Below are 23,512 nucleotides of genomic sequence, written 5' to 3' on the forward strand. Positions count from 1 at the left end.
CTGAGCGCTCCATGTTGACGATGTGTGCCAAAATAAATCTGCACTCTGATTGGTAAGGCGAAAATAATTTTGCACAGTGATTGGCTTGAATCTACAACGACTGAACCAACCATATCTCTGCCAATTGAATATAAATAGATCCTTACAGTCTTTGCCTTAACATTACATAATGTTTCATGAGCTGAAATAAAATATCCCAGAAATGTTCTATACACACAAAAAGCAGATTTATCTCAAATTTTGTGCACACATTTGTTTACATCCCTGTTCGTGAGCATTTTATCCTTTGTCAAGATCATCCATCCACCTGACAGGTATGTTTTATCAAGAAGCTGATTAAACAGCATGATCATTACACAGGTGCACCTTGTGCTGGAGATAATAAAAAGCCACTTTAAAATGTACAGTTTTGTCACACAACATACAATGCCACAGATGTCTCAAGTTGAGGAAGTGTGTAATTGGCATGCTGACTGCAGGAATGTCCACCTGAGCTGTTGCCAGAGAATGTAATGTTAATTTCTCTACCATAAGCCGCCTCCAACGTCATTGTAGAGAATTCGGCAGTACGTTCAACCGGTCTCATAACCTCAGACCACGTGTATGGCGTTGTGTGGGGGAGCGGTTTGTGATGTCAACATCGTGAACAGAGTGCCCCATGGTGGCAGTGGGGTTATGGTATGGGCAGGCATAAACTACGGACAACAAACACAATTGCATTTTATCGATGGCAATTTGAATGCACAGAGATACCGTGATGATATCCTGAGGCCCATTGTCTGACATTCATCTGCCTCCATCACCTCTTGTTTCAGCATGATAATGCACGGACCGATGTCGCAAGGATCTGTACACAATTCCTGGAAGCTGAAAATGTCCCAGTTCCTCCTTTGCCTGCATACTCACCAGACATGTCACCCATTGAGAATGTTTGGGATGCTCTGGATCAACGTGTAAGACAGCGTGTTCCAGTTCCTGCCAATATCCAGCAACTTCGCACAGCCATTGACGAGGAGTGGGACAACATTCCACAGGCCACAATGAACAGCCTGATCAACTCTATGTGAAGGAGATGTGCAGTGGCGACCTATCATTCAGGGCAGGTTTTGAAAAACATTTTTTGGCTTGCCTGTTTTGATTGTTATTTTGACATTAATACGTGTCACATATCAGTTTGCAAACAATGTTAAAAATAATAAATAATAATAATAATAATAAAGCCACATACAAACACAGTCTCATTTTTGTTTTCTTGAGTAAGGCAGCTCCAAAATGCAGGTGTTTCAGCCTAGCTCAGTGCTTTCTGTGGTGGTGGGGCAAGCCAGCAGAAAATACGGAGCGTTGCACCGTGATTGATTCAGTGTTCTGTCACTCATGAGGACACTGCATCACTGCCAAGTCTAAGGGTAGAGCTAGAAAATTCTAGCCCCTTGGGTGCTGCCAGAGTTACATTAGAAGTGCCCATTCAAGAAGGCTCAAGGTCATTGGCCACAGATAAAATTATGTCAAATCATGTTATATGTACAGTAGCTTTCATTGGACTGATTATGTCAACATCATACTTTCAAAATCTTAGTGAGCAGTTATCATCTTGAATCAAGTCGAAAACCTACTGGCAAATTATTTTCAATCCTTGTCAAAGGAAGACAAATAATGAAGAGAAATTACAGAAAAAGTGTATCGATGCTCATTGGCCATAAAGATTACACAACAAGTTGGAAATCACAAATTCAGCAATGAGTAATTTGGAAGGAATCAGTGACAGTGGCTAACTGCAAGCATTGCAAAGCAATGTAGAGTGGCTGTGTGGCCCCAAATCTGGGATTATGGGGCCACTTTCCAAGTTAACAATGATAAACATTCAACATTGACCATGCTGTCAATGAAATATGATTGTTTACTCAGAACTGTGAAAACTTGACTTCAGTGAGTTCAAAACAACTGGGAAGTCGGGAATAAACGAGCTCCGACTGGGAAAATAATTTTTGAACGGTCATCCAGCTCGGAATTGTAAATCTGGTCATTTTCTAGAGCTACGGCCTGAAGATCAATGACGTCATCATGATTCAACCCTGTTTTTATTCCAGAGCCCCAGTTGTTTTGAAAGCACCAGAAATCCAGAGAATGCCAGCCTTTGATGACAACATTTGCCCAGGAAGGAATACCTTGTCACCTTCCTGTTCAAGTGAGCACAGCACAACAAGGTGAGTCCAAAAATGTATTGTATGCTGCTGCATAAATGATGTAATATGCCAGGGAGATGTGTATACTGTAGCTAAGAAAGTAATACTATGTGTATGTTATGTAGTAAGATGTCACAAGCCCATATGCCTCACCCTAATAATTTGGTCTATTTACCCCTCTTAATTCTGCCTACTGTTCTGACTTGGTGGTGCACATGTAGCCTGTAACCTGTTTTTGAGAAATGTAATCATTGAATATTGTAAGAGCTTTCATTGTCTGCTTATATGCACCCTTTATTCATCCTATGATTCTGAGTTGGTGTACAGGTAGAACACTGTAAGAACAGCCCATGTTCTGAATTCTGTCGCTGTACATTTCAAAAGGGCTAAACAAATAGTTATATTGACTACGTCCCTCCTAGCTCGCTCATTAATGTCTTAATCAAAATTACAGATTGCCTCTTATCGTCTCCTTATGCCATAGTTTGTACATCTCATTGTCATTAGAAATCACATTTGTTTAAGCAATTCATCCATATCAGCTATGTTTTAAAAGGCAGTAAATGAGGCTGAATTAACTGTTTTGCAGCCAGACAAGGCTCCGCTGATAGCCAGGTGTAGCAGTGGTAAGATGTTGGGACTGCTGCACTGTTGGAGCTAGTAACAGAAGCACGTCGCTGTGCCTGCTGTAACCCCTGCAAATCTGTGTACACAATCAATAAACTTTCATTTGTTTAAGCTGGCCCAGGTGAAAACTGGATTGGTTTTAAAAACCAACTTGCCTGCCTCCCAGGCGTGAACCACGTTTAAAGCCCCTTGGAGAAGTCTCAAAACAAAGTGACGCATGTCAAGCACGTGGAGTAATGACTTAAGAGTCAATGTTTTCTAATGCGAAAGTGTTTGCCCATGAGAAAAATACATACAGTGGGGCAAAAAAGTATTTAGTCAGCCACCAATTGTGCAAGTTCTCCCACTTAAAAAGACGAGAGATGCCTGTAATTTTCATCATAGGTACACTTCAACTATGACAGAAAATCACATTGTAGGATTTTTAATGAATTTATTTGCAAATTATGGTGGAAAATAAGTATTTGGTCACCTACAAACAAGCAAGATTTATGGCTCTCACAGACCTGTAACTTCTTCTTTAAGAGGCTCCTCTGTCCTCCACTCGTTACCTGTATTAATGGCACCTGTTTGAACTTGTTATCAGTATAAAAGACACCTGTCCACAACCTCAAACAGTCACACTCCAAACTGCACTATGGCCAAGACCAAAGAGCTGTCAAAGGACACCAGAAACAAAATTGTAGACCTGCACCAGGCTGGGAAGACTGAATCTGCAATAGGTAAGCAGCTTGGTTTGAAGAAATCAACTGTGGGAGCAATTATTAGGAAATGGAAGACATACAAGACCACTGATAATCTCCCTCGATCTGGGACTCCCGCAAGATCTCACCCCGTGGGGTCAAAATGATCACATGAACGGTGAGCAAAAATCCCAGAACAGCACGGGGGGACCTAGTGAATGACCTGCAGAGAGCTGTGACCAAAGTAACAAAGCCTACCATCAGTAACACATTACGCCGCCAGGGACTCAAATCCTGCAGTGCCAGACGTGTCCCCCTGCTTAAGCCAGTACATGTCCAGACCCGTCTGGAGTTTGCTAGAGAGCATTTGGATGATCCAGAAGAAGATTGGGAGAATGTCATATGGTCAGATGAAACCAAAATATAACTTTTTGGTAAAAACTCAACTCGTCGTGTTTGGAGGACAAAGAATGCTGAGTTGCATCCAAAGAACACTATACCTACTGTGAAGCATGGGGGTGGAAACATCATGCTTTGGGGCTGTTTTTCTGCAAAGGGACCAGGACGACTGATCCGTGTAAAGGAAAGAATGAATGGAGCCATGTATCGTGAGATTTCAGCAAGGGCATTGAAGATGAAACGTGGCTGGGTCTTTCAGCATGACAATGATCCCAAACACACTGCCCGGGCAACGAAGGAGTGGCTTCGTAAGAAGCATTTCAAGGTCCTGGAGTGGCCTAGCCAGTCTCCAGATCTCAACCCCATAGAAAATCTTTGGAGGTAGTTGAAGGTCCGTGTTGCCCAGCAACAGCCCCAAAACATCACTGCTCTAGAGGAGATCTGCATGGAGGAATGGGCCAAAATACCAGAAACAGTGTGTGAAAACCTTGTGAAGACTGACAGAAAACATTTGACCTCTGTCATTGCCAACAAAGGGTATATAACAAAGTATTGAGATAAACTTTTGTTATTGACCAAATACTTATTTTCCACCATAATTTGCAAATAAATTCATTAAAAATCATACAATGTGATTTTCTGTCATAGTTGAAGTGTACCTATGATGAAAATTGCAGGCCTCTCTCATCTTTTTAAGTGGGAGAACTTGCACAATTGGTGGCTGACTAAATACTTTTTTGCCCCACTGTATATGCTGTATCTGCCTGCCAAGGAAAACTACTTTGAATTCAAACATATACTGTTTGGAAAAGACATGTTTTTGAACGAAGCACCATGCTGCCTTGTTGACAATATGACCGGGTCAGCACAGATTACTATTAGATTTCAGAAGGGTGCTCCTCCCTCACTGTTTTTGCCCGGCCACGTCACAGGCCATATCCCAGTGCACCCCGGTTCAGCTTAATCAAACTCCCTCAGTGATATAAATCACATACTGCAACACGGATTCTGTTAGAAATAAATACATTTACCTTGGTTAAGAAAATTAAAGCTTTAATACAAGTATTTCAGCACTCCAGGTTTCAATATAAACATACAATCATTGACTAAGTACTGGCATAATGTGTTCCCCATGTTACAGTAATGGAGAGGTGGAGAGAGCTATAAGAGGTCTACTCATGATCAAAATCAACTGGGCTATCCAATGCCAGATGAGTAGGTCAACCAAAGCAACAGCCTTTACCCAAAGACCCGAATTGAGACTCATTTCTACATTGTAGATTTTTCAACATCAACGCTTCTCTGTCATTTGAATTGATTTCCACTTGAATAAAGCTGCAATCATCACCTCTGTGCTTAACAAATAAACATATACATTGATTGAGTGTATCAGTAGGCAACAGCTGCAGCACAAAAACTAAACAAAAATACTAAACCAAAATGATGTGACGTCCCTGAACGTCCCCCGGTGTCCTCTACATGTCTTCCTCTGAATGTTTGGGGTTCCATAGCCCAGACCTGAGTGACATCTACACATCACAACGTTACTAAGACTGTTCTGCTCCCAGCCACCCCATTGGGGAAATGTTCAGCGAAGTCTGACTCCTGTTAAGCATTGTTTGTTCAACAATTAAACATCTTCAGAGCTGTACCGTGGCGTTGAGGCCACTGGATATGGTCTCGTAACCGACGGAGACAAGTGTTAGAACACTGCTCTCCACATCCTCTGGCTGATGATGCTCTTGATCCTGCCGCTGGGTTGTATCCATGGCAACACCAACCGGGGTTCCGGACTCCTGCAGCTGCTTCTTCCTGCCTCGGCCCCTCCCTTTGCCCTTCCCCGATCCTTTCCCTTGACCTTTAACCCCGCCCACTGACCTGAGCGGTTTGTCGTTGCCGTCATCTCGGGGCTTGCGGTGGCGGCGGCGGATGCGTCTCATTGGAGGACCGGTGTCGACGGGATCGGTTGCAGCTGCGCCGGACAGGATGCGAATCTGTTTGTCAATCACCATGGTGATCATGTCTAGGGCAGTGTCGAGCATCCCGAGGCCCAGGCCGTGAGTCACGTTGTCGAACAACGCACTGTTGACCGGGTCACGGAAACACTTCCTCATCGCCTCCAGGTGGCTCCTATCTCAGGTGGGGTGGGAAAAGGTGTGTTAGTGTTTGTCTCACTGTACAGAAAACATATAGCTCATAGTCCACTCATGACAACACTGTGCTGTAACCACACTAACCAGGTGTGGTGTGGGTGAGGGTTTGGTGTTACCTGGTTTCTATGACCTTTGACCAGTGTTGAACTGTGTTAGTCTCTGGTATAAGCTGCTTGGCCATGTTTCCAAAGTCCATGTAGTCATGGGCAAAGTCCTTCATGTCGTTACACAGGGCTTTGGTGTCACCTGGAAAACACAACATTTTAACAATCTAGAAACCGCGAGAGATGCCCGCACACAAACACGCACACACTTACCCTCTGTGAGCTTGGAGAAGGAGGAGGATACAGCAGTAGTAGTACTAGGAGTGAGGCCCAGTATATTTAGAGACTCCTGAAGCGTTTTCTTGCTGGCCGGGCCGCGGCTGACCCTGGTGTAGGCTGCTAGCGAACGCAGAGACATCTTCTCTGGAGCCTCCAGACGACGCTTGATCTCGTCATAGGGTATCAGGTACTTACCTAGTACCAAAGGAACAATATATGAATGATACAATTGTGTTGAATCTTCCGCTTATTCCATACTACAGCAGGTAAGGCCAACCTTCCTCCTGGAGAACTACTGGGGTTGAGCTAATCATGGTCCCGAGGAGTAGCTGATAGGTAGAATCAGGTGTGTTAGAGTAGTAGGACAGGAATATCCTGCAAGATGAGAGGTCTCCAGTAGGAGGGGCAGCCCTGGCCTAATCCCCTCCTTCTCTGGCTGTGATACTTACGGGCCTTGGAGCTCTTCATGTTGGGGTCCAGGAGAGACGACACCTCAGCAAACGGAACATGGGGTACGTGGTTGTGGCCTTGAGCACAAGCCTGAGTCTGGGTGGTGTCGCCTGCCGGGATCTGAATCTGGGTTTGCATCTGGTTCACGTCCCCCATTCCCTGCTGCCCCTGTCCATCCCCCAGCACCATGGAGGGGTGGTTGGATAACCCTTGTAACCCTGTCAGCCCCTCGACCATAGTCTGCTGATAAGCCCCCTGTCCCACAGAGTTGGTCTGTTCGGAGGAGACTTGGAAGATGCCCATGACAGGCTTAACCACTCTAAACACCATGTTGCCTTGGGAGTCCACCCCCGCCAGGCTGGGATTTGGTTCCATCTGCTCGGATGTCATTTCCTCTTTACTTCCTGGGTGACTGTTTGGAGTGTGAAGAGTTTCTCCTGAACTTTTCTGTATTTGTCTCAGCGTCAGGAGTAGGATGACTTTGTGCTTACACACTGCTAAGGTCAGTTTAGGGTAAAGTCTATAGGACAGAGAAAGAAAATCTGACATCAAACACTGTGGTCAGCAGAGTAACTATCATCATCAATATTGCAATAAAAACATTTAAATCAACATCTGTGATTCTCCAATTACAAATAATTGCCACCAGTAGTATGAAAATATATGTATCATCTTTCCCACCCTCTCCAATTCAACAATTTAAATTACTTCTATTTGAGATTGTATTCTGGTAAATAATAAATGGGTAGGCCTATTACATAGGTATGGCATATACACTGTGTACAAAACATTAGGAACAGCTTCCTAATATTGAGTTGCACCCCCTTTTCCCCCTCAGAACAGCCTCAACTCGTCAGTGCATGGACCTGAACGAAAACGTTCCTCAGGGATGCTGGCCCATATTGACTCCAATGCTTCTTACAGTTGTGTCAAGTTGGCTGGATGTCCTTTTGGTGGTGGACCATTCTTGATGCACACGGGAAACTGTTGAGTGTAAAAAAAACAGCAGCGTTGCAGTTCTTGATGCACTCAAACCAATGCACCTGCCACCTACTACCATACCCAGTTCAAAGGCACTTCAATCTTTTGTCTTGCCCATTCACCCTCTGAATGGCACACATACACAATTTCCCAATTGTCTCAAGGCTTAAAAATCATTATTTAACCTGTCTCCTCCCTTCAGTGCCCCTTGACTTTTTCCACCTATTGTTGTATTACAGCCTGAATTTAACATTTATTTAATGCTACACACAATACCCCATAACCTTAAAGTGGAATTATGTTTGGCATTTTTACAAATTAATAAAAAATGAAAAGCTGAAAGTTCTTCAAATCAAATTTTATTGGTCACATACACATATTTAGCAGATGTTACAGTGGGTGTAGCGAAATGCATATGTTCCTAGCCTCAACAGCGCAGCAGTATCTAACAATTCACATCTAAAAGGTTAAATACTGGCATACTTAAGAAATATTAGGATGAACAATGTCAGAGTCCAGAGAATAAATAAATGTGATGGGATGTATGGACAATTAAGATAGTATATGGATAGAATATGTAGTATATCTGAAAAATAGTATATGTACAGCAATAGTTAAATAGGATAAGTATTGAGTCAATAAGTATTAAACTCCTTCATTATGGCAAGCCTAATTAAGTTCAGGAGTAAAAATGTGCTTAACAAGTCACATACGTTTGCAATAATAGTGTTTAACAGGGTTTACAATGACTACCTCATCTATGTTACCAACACATACAATTATGAAGGTCTCTCAGTCGACCCAGTGAATTTCAAACAGATTCAACCACAATGGGCAGGGAGGTTTTCCAATGACTCGCAAAGAAGGGCACCTATTGGTAGATGGGTACAAATACATTTTAAAAGAAGCAGACATTGAATATCCTTTTGAGCATGGTGAAGTTACACATTTGAATGGTGTATCAATACACCCAGTCACTACAAAGATACAGGCATCCTTCCTAACTCAGTTGCTGAAGAGGAAGACAAAAAGAAAATTGGGGGCAAATCCAATACATTACTGAGTACCACTCTCCATATTTTCAAGCATAGTGGTGGCTGTATCGTGTTATGATTATGCTTGTAATCGGACCGGGGAGTTTATCAGGATAAAAAAAGAAATGGAGCTAAGCACAGGCAAAATCCTGGCGGTAAACCTGGTTCAGTCTGCTTTCCACCAGATACTGGGAGATGAATTCACCTTTCAGCAGGACAATAACATAAAACATAAGGCCAAATCTACACTGGAGTTGCTCACCAAAAAAACAGTGAATGTTCCAGAATTGCAGAGTTACAGTTTTGACTTGAATCTGCTTGAAAATCTATGGCAACACCTGAAAATGGTTGTATAGCAATGATCAACAAACAATTTGACATAGCTAGAAGAACTTTGAAAATAATAATGGGCTAAATGTTTCACAATCCAGGTAAGCTCTTAAAGACTTACCCAGAAAGACTCAGGAGCTGTAATCTCTGCTAAAAGTGATTCTAACATGCATTGACTCATTTTTACAAAATGTTAGAATTTTTCTTCCACTTGGACAGCGTATTTTGTGTAGATTGTTGACGTAAAATTACAATTAAATCCCACTTTAACACAAGAAAATTTGGAAAAAGTCAAGGAGTATGAATACTTTCTGAAGGTACTGTATGGCATGGTCTTATGATAAGAGCATTTTTTTGTCATTATGCAAATAACTGAGGTTTTGACGTCACATGTGTTATCTCTAGCTTTTGGTCACCCTCGCATTTGCTTTGGCGCTAACCTAGCCATACTTAGATATCAAGCTAGTTTGGTGTCTTGTAAATGGCAAGGGCAACCACTTCCTTTGTAAATCAGACACGCTACTGTACCTTGCTAACTACTCAGATTGTACATTGGGCCCGAAGTGTTACAAGTCCATACTATAACTGCTACCATTGCAATTATACACGAAGCCCACTCGCAATTCTGTTTTGTGAAAAGTAAACCATTAATATTGTCTGTGTCTGTCTGAAACCTAAACATGGCTGGCTAGGCCGCAGTGGGGGCACTGTGGAAAGGCTTAATCGACGTGATCTTAAATAGAATACAACACATTCCGAACAGGTTGAATAAAATGTTGCCGCTAACCTTCATTGTAGTGCAAGTAGTGAGGATTTTCCGACTCACCACTTTGCTCTTTGCTTTTTCCTAACAGCAAGCTGATCCTAGAACGGTGCGTGGTGAGACAGGAGACATTTTCCTTCTTCTCCAGATCTCCTTCGGCGGGTTGCAAATCAGCTCTACATCTACTGCCGCTAAAGCGGCTTTATCCCTGCGCCTATTGGCCACATCACGCATCATTCAAGTATCTATGACACTTCTCATTGGATGTTGCTGAGTGTCAGTCCAATTGAAGGTGTGGGATTTCCGGTTGAAAGGGCTTGAACAATGGGATATTTTGTATCGGTTTAATCAGCATAATATTACCCCAGACAATACATTGTTTCTTCATTCTGATTTGCTGTGAAAAGATAGTGGAGATGTAATGTTTTTGCACACACTTTGTTCTATGTTCTATGACAAACAACTCAGAAATGTGTTATATATATATATATATATAATATATACACAAAGTTCCAGAGTCATGGTTTCTCTGTCATTATGGCACATTGGAAAATATCAAGCCAGATACGTGACAAAATACCTTAAGGAAAACAAAGGGGATTGAATGGACAATTGTCGAAGTGAAACATTATCCATCCTCCTGTCCTGTTTTAAAGCAGCTACACTATGTGTAATTTCAGAACATTTACAAGAGAACAAGGCACAGGTATATCTGAGATGAAGCTATAAAAAAAAATAAAAAAGAGTGAGGTGTCTGTAACCCAAAGTATTTCTCTTCAGGATCAGGGTAGGTGTCTCTGATTCTCCTGACACAACAGCTGGGCATGATGCCCCCATCGCCACCGTCCAGGTTTCCGGACCTCCACGTGAGGTACTGCTAGTAGGCTTTATGGCAAAACAACCTGATGTTTTCATCTTCGTCATCCAGTGGGTAAGGCAGCTTTAGCAGCTCCCTCCTGTAATGAATCAATGGATTGGATTTATTACGGTTCTCCGGACAGTTAAAGCGCTCAAATGTCGCCCACCAACAATGTGTAGCAGACCTGGGTTCAAATAGTATTTTTCCCTCTTTCAAATACTTGGAGTGTTGAATTAGCCTGTCTGACTCTGGAGTGACAGATGGTTGGTGTTTGCACTTTTGGGACTACGGTATTCTATTGGTTCCATTGTGCCAGACTTAAATCAAGCCCAGCGTAAGTATTTGAAAGGAAATTATAATTTAACCCAGGTGTGATGTGAAGTACCCACCTCATCAGTAGTCCATGTGTAGTACAGTCTTGTAGAGAACCAACCAATTTAAGTGAGCCATCTGGCTGACACATTGGTGTGGTTCCTGGCTGCAACACTTCCTCTCTGCATTGCTGGTGGTGGTCATCTCCCTGCAGTGTGAACACACACCAGTCCGGCACCCCAGGAACGGCTGGTCGTGGCTGTGTGCTGCAAGGCTTTGCTCGTCGGAGGTCGAACATCAGTCCTGGACATCTTTTAACTAAACTCCGCAAAAAAGGAAACGTCCTCTCACTGTCAACTGCATTTATTTTCAGCAAACTTAACATGTGTAAATATTTGTATGAACATTACAAGATTCAACAACTGAGACATAAATTGAACAAGTTCCACAGACAGAAATTGAATAATGGGTCAAAATCAAAAGCAACAGTCAGTATCTGGGGTGGCCACCAGCTGCATTAAGTACTGCAGTGCATCACCTCCTCATGGACTGCTCCAGATTTGCCAGTTCTTGCTGTGAGATGTTACCCCACTCTTCCATCAAGGCACCTGCAAGTTCCCAGACATTTCTGAGGGGAATGGCCCTAGCCCGCACCCTCCAATCCAACAGGTCCCAGACGTGCTCAATAGTATTGAGATCTGGGCTCTTCGCTGGCCATGGCCATTCCTGTCTTGCAGGAAATCACGCTCAGAACGAGCAGCATGGCTGGTGGCATTGTCATGCTGGAGGGTCAGGTCAGGATGAGCCTGCAGGAAGGGTACCACATGAGGGAAGAGGATGTCTTCCCTGTAACGCACAGCGTTGAGATTGCCTGTAATGACAACAAGCTCAGTCCAATGATGCTGTGACACATCGCCCCAGACCATGACGGACCCTTCACCTCCAAATCGATCACGCTCCAGAGTACAGGCCTCGGTGTAACGCTCATTCCTTCGACGATAAATGCAAATCCGACCATCACCCCTGGTGAGACAAAACAGCGACTCGTCAGTGAAGAGCACTTTTTGCCAGTCCTGTCTGGTCCAGCGACGGAGGGTTTGTGCCCATAGGCAATGTTGTTGCCGGTCTCCCTGTAGCGCTGTCTTAGGCGTCTCACAGTACGGACATTGCAATTTATTGCCCTGGCCACATCTGCAGTCCTCATGCCTCCTTGCAGCATGCCTAAGACACTTTCATGCAGATGAGCAGGCAACCTGGGCATCTTTCTCTTGGTGTTTTTCAGAGTCAGTAGAAAGGCCTCTTTAGTGACCTGAGTTTTCATAACTGTGACCTTAATTGCCCACCGTCTGTAAGCTGTTAGTGTCTTAACGACCGTTCCACAGGTGCATGTTCATGAATGGTTTACGGTTCATTGAACAAGCATGGGAAACAGTGTTGAATCCCTTTACAATGAAGATCTGTGAAGTTATTTCTATTTTTACGAATTGTCTTTGAAAGACAGGGCCCTGAAAAAGGGAGTTTACATCCATGCTGAGTTTACATCCATCAACAGATCCTTTAACTCTTCCTTTGACATGGCCTGGATTTTGACTTGAAGAGATAGAAAAGTAGGGAAATTATGGCAAATGAATGTGGTTTGCACTTTTTGGACTATTCAATTTAGCCAGGCAAGCACAATCATGCCCAGCTTTACGTTTCTGTAAATACACACATCGACCTGTACTTTTTTCTCTTCAAATTCTCTCTCCTCTTCTTCTGTCCTCACTCTAGGTGGCACTATCGTCAAGAAAAAAAAATGTTAAACAGCAAATCGTACCAGTAACATGAGATAACTCCTTCTTTCATTGAAAAATGAGACTGAGGGCCAGTGAGAGAGCGACGCACTAAACCTGTACATAATGTTATTCAGCGTGGCTCTCGGATTACTCACGTTGTTTTGAGAGAGGATTATCTGTACAATGTGAGACACGCCATATTGAAGAGGAACACTGTCTGCATCCTGTTCTGATCAGACGTTTCCAGATAGGGAAAAGGAACAGAAATTACCAGGAAACAAATGGAGTTATAAACACCTATTGTAGGCCTACCATTTGTAGGGATCCTAATATAAGATTGCCTCACCCACAGACCTTTTCCCCAAACTCCTCCATTGATGTCATTGTAAGATTTGCATGGAAACTTCTACATACCGATCTAAAATTAGGAGGATTAGATTTGGGCCTTTGGAAAAACTTCAGATACACCCCAGGGCCTGACATAAGACTTGCTCTAACCACGAACCATCATGGTCCCATGGATACTGCAGTACAACCTGGACATCAGTGACTTACACCTAAACAGGCCCCGGAGTTGAGGACAGCCGCAGGCTGTCCTAAAATAAAGGCCTGACAAACAAACATCCATCAAAATAATAATTATTGCGAGTTTAAGAATATGTCCCAAGAGAAAAGATCATTTGCACTTATTAAACTTGACAGATCATTTTCCATCAATGGATGTCGATTTAACTTGTTTTGACTGCTATGTTTAAGCAATAAGACCCAAGGAGGTGTGCTATATGGCCATTATACCACGGCTAAGGGCTGTTCTTAGGACACAACCCGTAGCCGTGGTATACGCTATTTGTTCTATACCACCACCAAAGGTATGCTAAATGACTTAAATGTAATGTAAATGTATCTTATTGCAGCGAACATAAACTGGTTGCCAAAGTAATTACAACAGTAAAACTAAATATTTTGTCATACCCCTGGTACACTTCATTCAGCCAATCAGCATGCAGGGCTTGAATGACCCAGTTTATAATTGAAAATAAATCCCATTTGCGCATGTGCATGACTATAGAACAATCCTAGGGGAGAGTTTGAGTGGTGAAAATTGGATAGAGGATCTCAATCTCTGTGTAAGAAACACTTGGATGAAGTTTGGCTATTTCCAAGAAATTGTGCCTTTGTTTTGTTTATTTAACTAGGCAAGTCAGTTAAGAACAAATTCTTATTTACAATGACAACCTACCCTGGCCAAACCCTAACCCAGACGAAGCTGGGCCAATTGTACACCGCCCGATGGGACTCCCAATCACAGCTGGTTGTGATACAGCCTGAAATAGAACCAAGGTCTGTAGTGATGCCTCTAGCACTGAGATGCAGTGCCTTAGACCAATGCGCCACTCGGGAGCCCAATATGTGCCAGATGTTAAGACTAAAAAACTTTATAGATGGTCTATTTGCACGACTGGCTTATTTCAATAGGCATACATTGAGTAAAATCTGAGTTTATAATTGCAATTCAACCGGTAGCTGCAGGTAGCCTATAGCCCCTGATTGGCCAACATCTAATTTCAGGGAAAAATCCACAATGAAACGGACATTAAATATGGAGAATGCTACATTTGCAATAGAGCTGTGACCATGATCACGATTGATAACTTACAATAGAGCTGTGACCATGATCACGATTGATAACTTACAATAGAGCTGTGACCATGATCACGATTGATAACTTACAATAGAGCTGTGACCATGATCACGATTGATAACTTACAATAGAGCTGTGACCATGATCACGATTGATAACTTACAATAGAGCTGTGACTATGATCACGATTGATAACTTACAATAGAGCTGTGACCATGATCACGATTGATAACTTACAATAGAGCTGTGACCATGATCACGATTGATAACTTACAATAGAGCTGTGACCATGATCACGATTGATAACTTACAATAGAGCTGTGACCATGATCACAATTGATAACTTACAATTTAATTAACTAAACATGGCCATTGCATAACAACACAAGGCCACAACAAACTGAAGCTATAGGCTATTTATTAAATCCATTTGCCAGCTCCTGGTAGGCTACAAAAGTGGCACAAATTGATTTGCAATGACTCCAGTGATATCGCCATTTCAACATATTTATTGTATCAAATGGTAGGCTACAGTGGCCTATAATGGCATAGAAATGAAGTCTACATGACGGCCAACAGATGCAAATGTATCATTCTCCGCTTTTAATGTCAGTTTCGTTGTGGAGTTTTTCAGAACAGAAGCAAGCATGTGAAGGAGATCCATAAGTTCCATTTAAAAAGTCCACTCGTGCAGCGCTCAAGACCCACGAACTCAGCATGCTTAAAAACCCGTCCCTTGATACGGTTTTCCATAACAAAAGTCGACATTAGAATGCAGTTGACTTTAAACCATCTCTGAGAGAATTGATTTAAAGGCTCTAGTGCGCCTAAAGTCGTTTTCCAGTGCTTTGTCGCCTTTAAGTTAGTTCTAGTGAGTTAGTATGTTTTATGAGAAAAGGGTTGGAAATACACTACATGACTAAAAGTATGTGAACACCTGCTCGTCAAACATCTCATTCCAAAATCATGAGCATTAATTTGGAGTTGGTCCCCCCTTTGCTGCTATAACTGCCTCCACTCTTCTGGGAAGGCTTTACACTAGATGTTGCTGTGAGGACTTGCTTCCATTCAGCCACAAGAGGATTAGTGAGGTTGGCGTTCGATTTCATCCCAAACGTGTTCGATGTGATTCTTCCACACCGATCTCGACAAACCAGGGGCATTGTCATGCTGACACAGGAAAGGGCCTTCGCCAAATTGTTGCCAGAATGTTGGAAGCACAGAATCATCTAGAATGCCATTGTATGCTGTAGCGTTAAGATTTCCCTTCACTGGAACTAAGTGGCCAAGACCGAACCAGGAAAAACAGCCCCAGACCATTATTCCTCCTCCACCAAAATGTACAGTTGGCACTATGCATTCGGGCAGGTAGCGTTCTCCTGGCATCCGCCAAACCCAGATTCCTTCGTGAGACTGCCAGATGGTGAAACTTGATTACCATTCCAGATAATGCATTTCCACAGCTCCAGAGTCCAATGGCAGCGAGCTTTACACCACTCACGCTTGGCTTTGCACATGGTGAGCTTAGGCTTGTGTGCGGCTGCTCGGCCATGGAAACACATTTCATGAAGCTCCCGACAGACAGTTATTGTGCTGATGTTGCTTCCAGCGGCAGTTTGGAACTCGGTCATGAGTGTTGCAACCAAGGACGCTTTGCGCTTCAGCGGTCTCGTTCTGTGAGCTTGTGTGGCCTACCACTCCACGGCTGAGCCGTTGTTGCTCCTAGACGTTTCCACTCCACAATAACAGCACTTCAGTTGACTGGGGCAGCTCTTTTTATGAACTGACTTGTTGGAAAGGTGGCATCCTATGACGGTGCCACAGTGAAAGTCAGTGAGCTCTTCAGTAACGCCATTCTATGGTCAATGTTTGTCTATGGAGATTGCATGGCTGTATGCCCGATTTTATACACCTGTTAGCAAAGGGTGTGGCTGAAATAGCCGAAGCCACTAATTTGTAAGGGTGTCCACTTACTTTTGTATATATAGTGTAGGGGTTTCCATAATCTAAATAGCCTACTGGTAAAAAAGTAGTCACAACGTGCAGGCGTGCTGCTTTCTCTCCATGGTTCAGCTGCAGTCTCTTCCAACCAGTGCTCTCAACATATACACACCCCCTCCGGCCCTTCCCATCAATCACTCACTCACTAACAGCCTGCACACTGCCTGATAGCAGCAGGTCACAGTGAAATATATCTTTTTTGAGAGAAATGCCATTGTGGCCACAGTGCAATTTAGAAGTAGCCCCGATATCATTTTTCAAAGTAGCCCAAGTTGCAGAAAACCACGGGCATGGCAATCCTGAACGAAGAGATATTAGTCATCCTTCTTTGGGATTGTGTTGGCGAATTGCATTCAATTTAAAGTGCATACACCGCCACCTACTGTACTGGAGTGTGAGCCCAACCTTGCTATCTCAAGTGTTTCTCTGCCGCTGCCACCACAACCTCTGTTTTCTGGGACTTTCCATCCATTTCTGCAGTACAATTGACAACCATAGCTATGAATGCCTAGAAAGCCACCTTACTGAAAGCACATATTCTTCCCAACACACTTGATTAGTCTCTACCTACTCACAGGAATCCTCTCAGGATCCCTCACCCTGTACCCATCTTCCTCTACCACTCTCTCAGAGGTGGAAAAAGTACCAAATTGTAATACTTGTGCAAAAGTAAAGATACCTCAATAGAAAATTACTCAAGTAAAAGTCACCCAGTGTCGTGATGTTGTATTGATCCATGTGACGACTGCCGTTCATCGAATGATTAACTGTTTATAATTACTTGATTCAAATAATTAGGCAATTATTAACTCAGCAACCTGGGCACCATGGGAAAGTTTGGTTTTATTGAGTTTCTATTTCCCAAATTAACATCGCATAATCCGGGAATCTGCACAAACCCGAGTCCCACTAAATAAGTCTGTACCACACCAATTGAGTTGATTATTTATTTACGAACAAGCTAAAATGCTCATATAAAAGATACACAAACACACATTCTAGGCTATTGATTAGAACTTAGTACAATGAAACAGGTCCCTAGTGGGCCAACACAATATGACACGTGTTAAACAAAATGGGGATTTAAAAAGAGAGAGAGAGAGAGAGAGAGAGAGAGAGAGAGAGAGAGAGAGAGAGAGAGAGAGAGTGCACAAGAGAATAGCACACTTGGGCACATTTGTAAACTATGCTAAGTTTAACCCTAACCTTGCCCCGAACTGCCACTCTTATGGGTCAGAATATAATGATGTAATTACGTGTCGAAGGTCTCCGATGGGGTATCTCCTTGTGGACCGAGTTCCGACTTCTCCTCCGATGGCAATACTTCTGTTGTTACCGGGTGTAACTCTCTGATAGTCCACACAATGTCGGCGTCCTTTCTCTTAGCGGTCTGTTTCCTCGCCCTTGTTCTGAAAGGGGGTCTTCTGAGTACGGTCAGCTGTGTAGCTCCAGTGTAGGAATGAAAGCAGTGGAGACATACAATTCCTTGGAGAGTGGTAACCGGGTGGTCCTGCTTGAATTCACCCTCTTAGACACAGCTACTCATTTGTAGCATAGATTAAGACATTCCTTTGTCTTCTTCAACCTCATGTTGCATTTTGAGGTTTACAACTAATCGGACGTTGACTGCAGCTGGTGGCCACCTAGTCTGATATGTTAATTCTTAACTCACGTGTTTTATACCCTCGGGTCAGAAATGGGCGTTTCCGCCTTTAGGGCAAGTTCTCTGGGCATAACTAGTTACGAGGCTAGGTCTGGATTTACATATTGTGAAAACTCTTCAAGTTACAATGTTTTTGTTAAAACGTTATCATTTAACTTTTAATAACATAACAAAAACGGCATTCATTTTCATATTTCATCTATTGTCATTACTACCATTTTGGCTGATGAAACATATTGTCCCACAGTCCATTTTAATGCATGTTACTGTTCTGAGGTAGATTCTCCATAGGCCCATCATACATTCCCTTCCTCCACAGTGAGAGGACAAAGGGATTTTGTCTGCTGCCTTAAGATTTACAATGGGTGTGAGGTGTCATAAAAAAAACACCTCCATACCTCTGGATCTCTCCCCTTCTGGCAGGTATGAGAGATGTCTCTTGTAGGAATGTGGTCCACTGTAACCTGACCCGAACAGGCCAGTCATGACACCAGTAAAGTACTGCTTGAGTATAAGCCTCAAAGTATTTGGTTTTAAATATACTTATGAGCCTGCTTGGTGTTAACATCCACTTCCTCATTCCTCTCTACTCCCACATGAGCTGGTATGCAGAGGAACATCACAAATACCCCCCCATCTGTCTCATCCTACACAAGCACTGCGAAACTGCATACAATACATCCTGTCTGCTCCGAGACACAAATTAATTTAAGCTCATCAGCGCTGCACAGGAGTCAGGGCAGATGACTACCCTGTCTAGCCACACCTCCTCCACCCACTCTGCAGCCCAGAGTATGGCCATCAACTCCATTGTGCAAACATAAATGATCCGTTGCTCTTTTTGTCACTGCCAGCTTCGACTCAGGAACACTAAAAGCTGCACCTGTCCTCCCAGTTTTACGGTCCTTAGATCCATCTGTGAATATATTCCAGAAATCTTAGTATTGTGTTCTTAAATGGTCACTTAAAACTGAACCTACTCCTTCCTCAACAGCTCTTATCCTCTCAAGCAACTCCAGATATATCACTGGCTGAGGGAGCAACCAAGGTGGAATAGTGTTGTGGTTTGTTTCCTTGTTCCTTGTCAATCATTGGCTCATTGATGAAATTAGCAGTATGACAATATCTTTAATGAAATCATTCAAAAACCTTTATTAATGTAATTGCAGACAGAAGTTGACAACAGAAATATAACGCATGTTTCCGAGTAAGTTCTGCATCAAAGAAAAGGTCCCAAGTGTTTTTTATTAAACCCCAAGTCCAGCCCTAGTGATGTCACTGCCTACATCATTATATTTTACTCATGATACCAAAACCATGTCTACTCAACACTAAAACTCTTGTTTATATCGCTATCAAAAAGCTTAGCAGTAAATGTCCAAGTTGATTTATAGTGGAATTTCTGACTAATCTCTTATCTCTTACACTCCCCTGCAGAGTTCTGTCTTCACAGTCACACATTTCTCAGAGGGGTCTCTTTATAAGAGCAAAGAGACTAGAAAACAACTGTGGAACAATACTAATCCTCTATAATTAATATATATTGTATATCTGTATATCTGTAGTATAGGACCCTATAAATGTAAGGAGGGCGGGGTCTTATAAACCCTCCCCTCTATTAATACAACATAAGCATAATCAATTATTATAATACATCAAACATTACAGACAGCCCCTATCATGACCCCTAGTTGAACACCTTTCAATAGCAGGAAAAACCATAGAGGGGCTAAACTCCCTCCAAAACAACCCCATCTCTCTCACCATGCCATTGCCTATCCACCCAAAACTACTCTGTTAATATTCTCCACCCATGTCATTCGAGTGTCAAAACAAAACCCCCAGTAACCTAAACCCCTCCCACCCTCTCCAGATTCCTTCCGTACAGTATATTTACTCCCCAACCTTCCTTCTAGAAGAAAAAAAAACATTTCTCAACTGAAAACTTAAAGCCCCACTTGAGGGACCACTGCTCAACTTTACTGATCGCTTCTTGAACTCTCCTGACTGTACGGGTAATATTTCTCCCTCTCTTTCACAGTGCCTCGTCATCTGTAAACAATGACCTCCCAATATCAGGTGATCACCTGGGAGAATACACTGTCAATCATAATGGAGAACAACAAAGGACTAATAACACTTTCCTGTGGGGTACCATTATCTACCTACCTCATAGCTTTCAGACATAGCGCTCCACACCCTCACTTGTATTGATCACCCAAAAAGAAAATCCTTTATCCAGTTAAAAACCCTTCCTCCAACCCCCAATGATATCCAGCCTTCCTTCCACATCATAGGCCTTCTATACATCAAAGACGGCTACCACCACCTCCTTATTTGCCTGTGCCCTCACCCCCCCCGTTACCATAGCCGTACCCAGAACCTTCCTCATGTCTACTACCAGTCTTGTGTTCTCCCCCATTCTGCTCCCTATGATGGGGTAGGTTCCTTGTTCCTTGTTCCTTGTTCCTTGTTCCTTGTTCCTTGTCAATCATTTGCTTATTGGTGAAATCAGCAATCAGACAAGTAAATCAATCAAAAGTCTTTATTAATGCAATTGCAGACGGAAGTTGACAACGGGAACATAGTACACATGTTTCCAAGTAAATTCTGCAAAATAGGAAAGGGTCCAAGTTGCTTTAATATGCTTGCAGTCAACCCCGAGTGATGCAACTGCCTACGTCAACACCTTCTACTCATGACCCCAAGGTGACCCCCCCCCCCATCACCTACATTACGCCAAACCTGCATCCCAACCTGCCTGGAATACCTGCTCTTCCTAGGTGCCCTGCTTGTTTCTGCTTGAACTACCTTCACTGCTTCTGCATACAATATTTTACACTCCCTCACCTGCTGCACTTCCCCCTGTCTTTTCATCACAGCACAACACCCATATGCCACACTATGGGCTCCACATTCCCCATGTGCATGTTTTCCCCCCTAGTTCACACAACTCCTTTTGCCTTTACACAGTGCCACCACACGCCAAAAACTTGGTTGGTTTCGGGAACATAAATGGTTTCGGGAACATAAACTCGCACATAGTAACTCAAAAACTCAATCCTAACATTTTTTCTGGTAGTACCAGATCCTCAATGTTTAGTAGCACTGTCAGGCTATCTGGAGGCGCTTTGCCTCAATAAGAGAGCCTCCTTTCAGGTGGTTCTTTATTTCTTTCATGTTAACAATTTCTCCTGTAATAACTCCCTTCACCCATTGCCGTCCAGCTTGATCCGGCATGCTACTATCCACCACACGTTTACATACCTGCTTGAGTTTGAGCACCTTTAGCAGACACGACCACTCCTACTTTACCCACCAAAACCCTAGTCAACGCGATCATACTCACAGCCATGACTCCACCCTCGTCCTTAAATTTCACCAACACCTTATACTCCACTTCTCTCAGTACAACACTGCGAATCCGAACCTCCCTCATCACTCCTCTCCTCCGACAAGACCTGCAAAGTCTCCTCAGGCTTCCTCCACTTCTTAACTTCTACTCTACCTCCACCTTTTTCCACTCCACCACTACACTCCATGCCGTCCTCCTCAACTCCTAACCCCCCTACCTTTTCATCCATCTCTGCTCCAGTCACAGCCCAGTGTTGCTCAACCACCTCCACTGGATTTCACACTCCAAAACAAAAACCAGGCAGCCTTGTGCATGATTACTCTCATTCGTCTTGCCTGCGCAGTGGGTTCACCTGAACCAATTATTGAATGAGAGACAGAAAGTACATTAGCTAGCTGGCAAAAATGTTACAAATATGCTTTGTTGTTGTTGTTGTTGTTGTTGTTGTTCTTCTTCTTCTTCTTCTTCTTCTTCTTGATGGGGTTGGTGGATCCCATCCAACTTAAAGGTGCATACACTGTCACCTACTGCACTAAAGTGTGAGGCCAGTCACAACCTACCTACACAATATTGTCTTCATTATTCATGTTCCTAAAAGAAGAAAACATGTGCACCACCAACTAACCCTACACCTATATACCACTATTTCATGATAATATAAATCACCACCCCATTAACTCTTCTGTAGTAAAATCTCATACACACAGGTACTTCTCTGCAGTTGCCACCTACAATCAATAAAAACCCACTACCCCATTCCACTACTTTGACCCAATCTGCTCCTGCCCATGCCACCAGCCTGGGAGGACGGGACACCACCCCTCAACACACCCTGTAACTCTTCTTAATAAGTCAAATCTAGTATACCCAAATACTTCTCTGCAGTTGCCACCACAACATCTATTTTCTGTGATTTACTTTCCATTCCTGCGGTTCAATTGATAACCATTGCTCTGAACACTAAGAAGCCAACCTTACTGTAGCATAACTCACTCGTTACCCTATCCCTCTGTACTGGCACAAATCTGCTACTTACTGGGATCCTCTCAACATAAGCACCCCAACAATTGACACACACAACTTTATCCACCAAAACTACACAATCCTCTGTGCCATGCCCTCCTTCAGACTTCCCACATCTGGGAATCTCCCTCCTACACACTGCTGCGTCATTACCATAAACATTGTACCTGAAACACCGTAATGGGTTCGGGACAAAAGCTCTCAAGGTATAACTGACACATCCTAACTTGTCTTTATCTGGTAAAAACTCTGTATCAAAACTTAGCAGTACAGTACTGTTTTACCACACTCTCCACCGGGTCTGTGTGTGTGTGTGTGTGTGTGTGTGTGTGTCTGTGTCGGTTGTTAAAAATAAGAGATTTGGAGCTTTACTGATCAGTTACCATACCAACTGTCTTAGCCGTGGCGATTGGCTCATTTCAATGGGACGGTTTGGGGATGGGGAGCGGGGGGGGGTCATGGGTAGACCTGTGATACACACCCTAACCTCGTAAAAACTTCAGATGTGTGTGTGTGTGTTAATGTGTTCTGTGCTCACTCAGCTTGTGTGTTAAGTGAAGTTAATCTTCAAAGCTCCTCCTATTATTGCCCAGTGACTATATCCATCAGAATATGACAGAAGCCGACTCGTGGCCTGATTCCACCCGCCTAACTCTAATTATTCAGGCTAATTCTAAATTATATTTCTAATGTATTCTACACATGTGATTAACCCTGGTCACATCCTTCCCTGTCTAACAGTATGAGTGTTATTGTTCTGTTGTAGGTTCTCAAATCAATAATAGGAACTGGAGATAGCTCTCTCAACCAGTCAGATATGTAGTAAAGCCCTTGTGTTGCCATGACAACCGGGTGTTGGTAAAATCAGTACTGCACCATGTGGCTCTTGTAAAGCAGGCAAAGGTGAATTACAAGACAGGTATGTAACAACAGGAACATAAAGACATGGACAGGTT

General features: G+C 43.1%; 1 protein-coding gene across 5 annotated transcripts; it reads right to left on the reverse strand.

Annotated features, from left to right (window-relative positions):
* Positions 1-4,928: 4,928 nt before the first annotated feature.
* Positions 4,929-10,173, reverse strand: si:ch73-127m5.2 (uncharacterized protein LOC561202 homolog). Of its 5 annotated transcripts, none has more exons than XM_035734524.2 (6): positions 9,951-10,173; positions 7,741-7,802; positions 6,818-7,338; positions 6,363-6,563; positions 6,162-6,291; positions 4,929-6,022 (listed from the first exon to the last, which is right to left on the reverse strand). In XM_035734524.2, the coding sequence occupies exons 1-6, from the start codon at positions 9,954-9,956 to the stop codon at positions 5,533-5,535; spliced, it is 1,410 nt and encodes a 469-aa protein (XP_035590417.1). In that variant the 5' UTR covers positions 9,957-10,173; the 3' UTR covers positions 4,929-5,532. The 5 variants fall into 5 exon arrangements, with proteins under 5 accessions (XP_035590417.1, XP_052334156.1, XP_052334155.1 ...); XM_052478196.1 differs by having other exon boundaries at positions 9,990-10,110; XM_052478195.1 differs by having other exon boundaries at positions 7,685-7,802; positions 9,990-10,110.
* Between the last annotated feature and the right edge of the window lie 13,339 nt (positions 10,174-23,512).

The sequence above is a fragment of the Oncorhynchus keta genome, chromosome 24, assembly GCF_023373465.1.
Source record: "Oncorhynchus keta strain PuntledgeMale-10-30-2019 chromosome 24, Oket_V2, whole genome shotgun sequence".
Classification (NCBI taxonomy): Eukaryota; Metazoa; Chordata; class Actinopteri; order Salmoniformes; family Salmonidae; genus Oncorhynchus; species Oncorhynchus keta.

Excerpts from the sequence above, each read along its gene's own strand:
- si:ch73-127m5.2 (XM_035734524.2), bottom strand. Across the intron at positions 7,339-7,740 it reads CCAGCCAACTTGACACAACT|ACTTTACCCTAAACTGACCT; the intron begins GTAAGAAGCATT and ends TCTGTCCTATAG. Across the intron at positions 6,564-6,817 it reads CATGAAGAGCTCCAAGGCCC|GTAAGTACCTGATACCCTAT; the intron begins GTAAGTATCACA and ends CTTTGGTACTAG.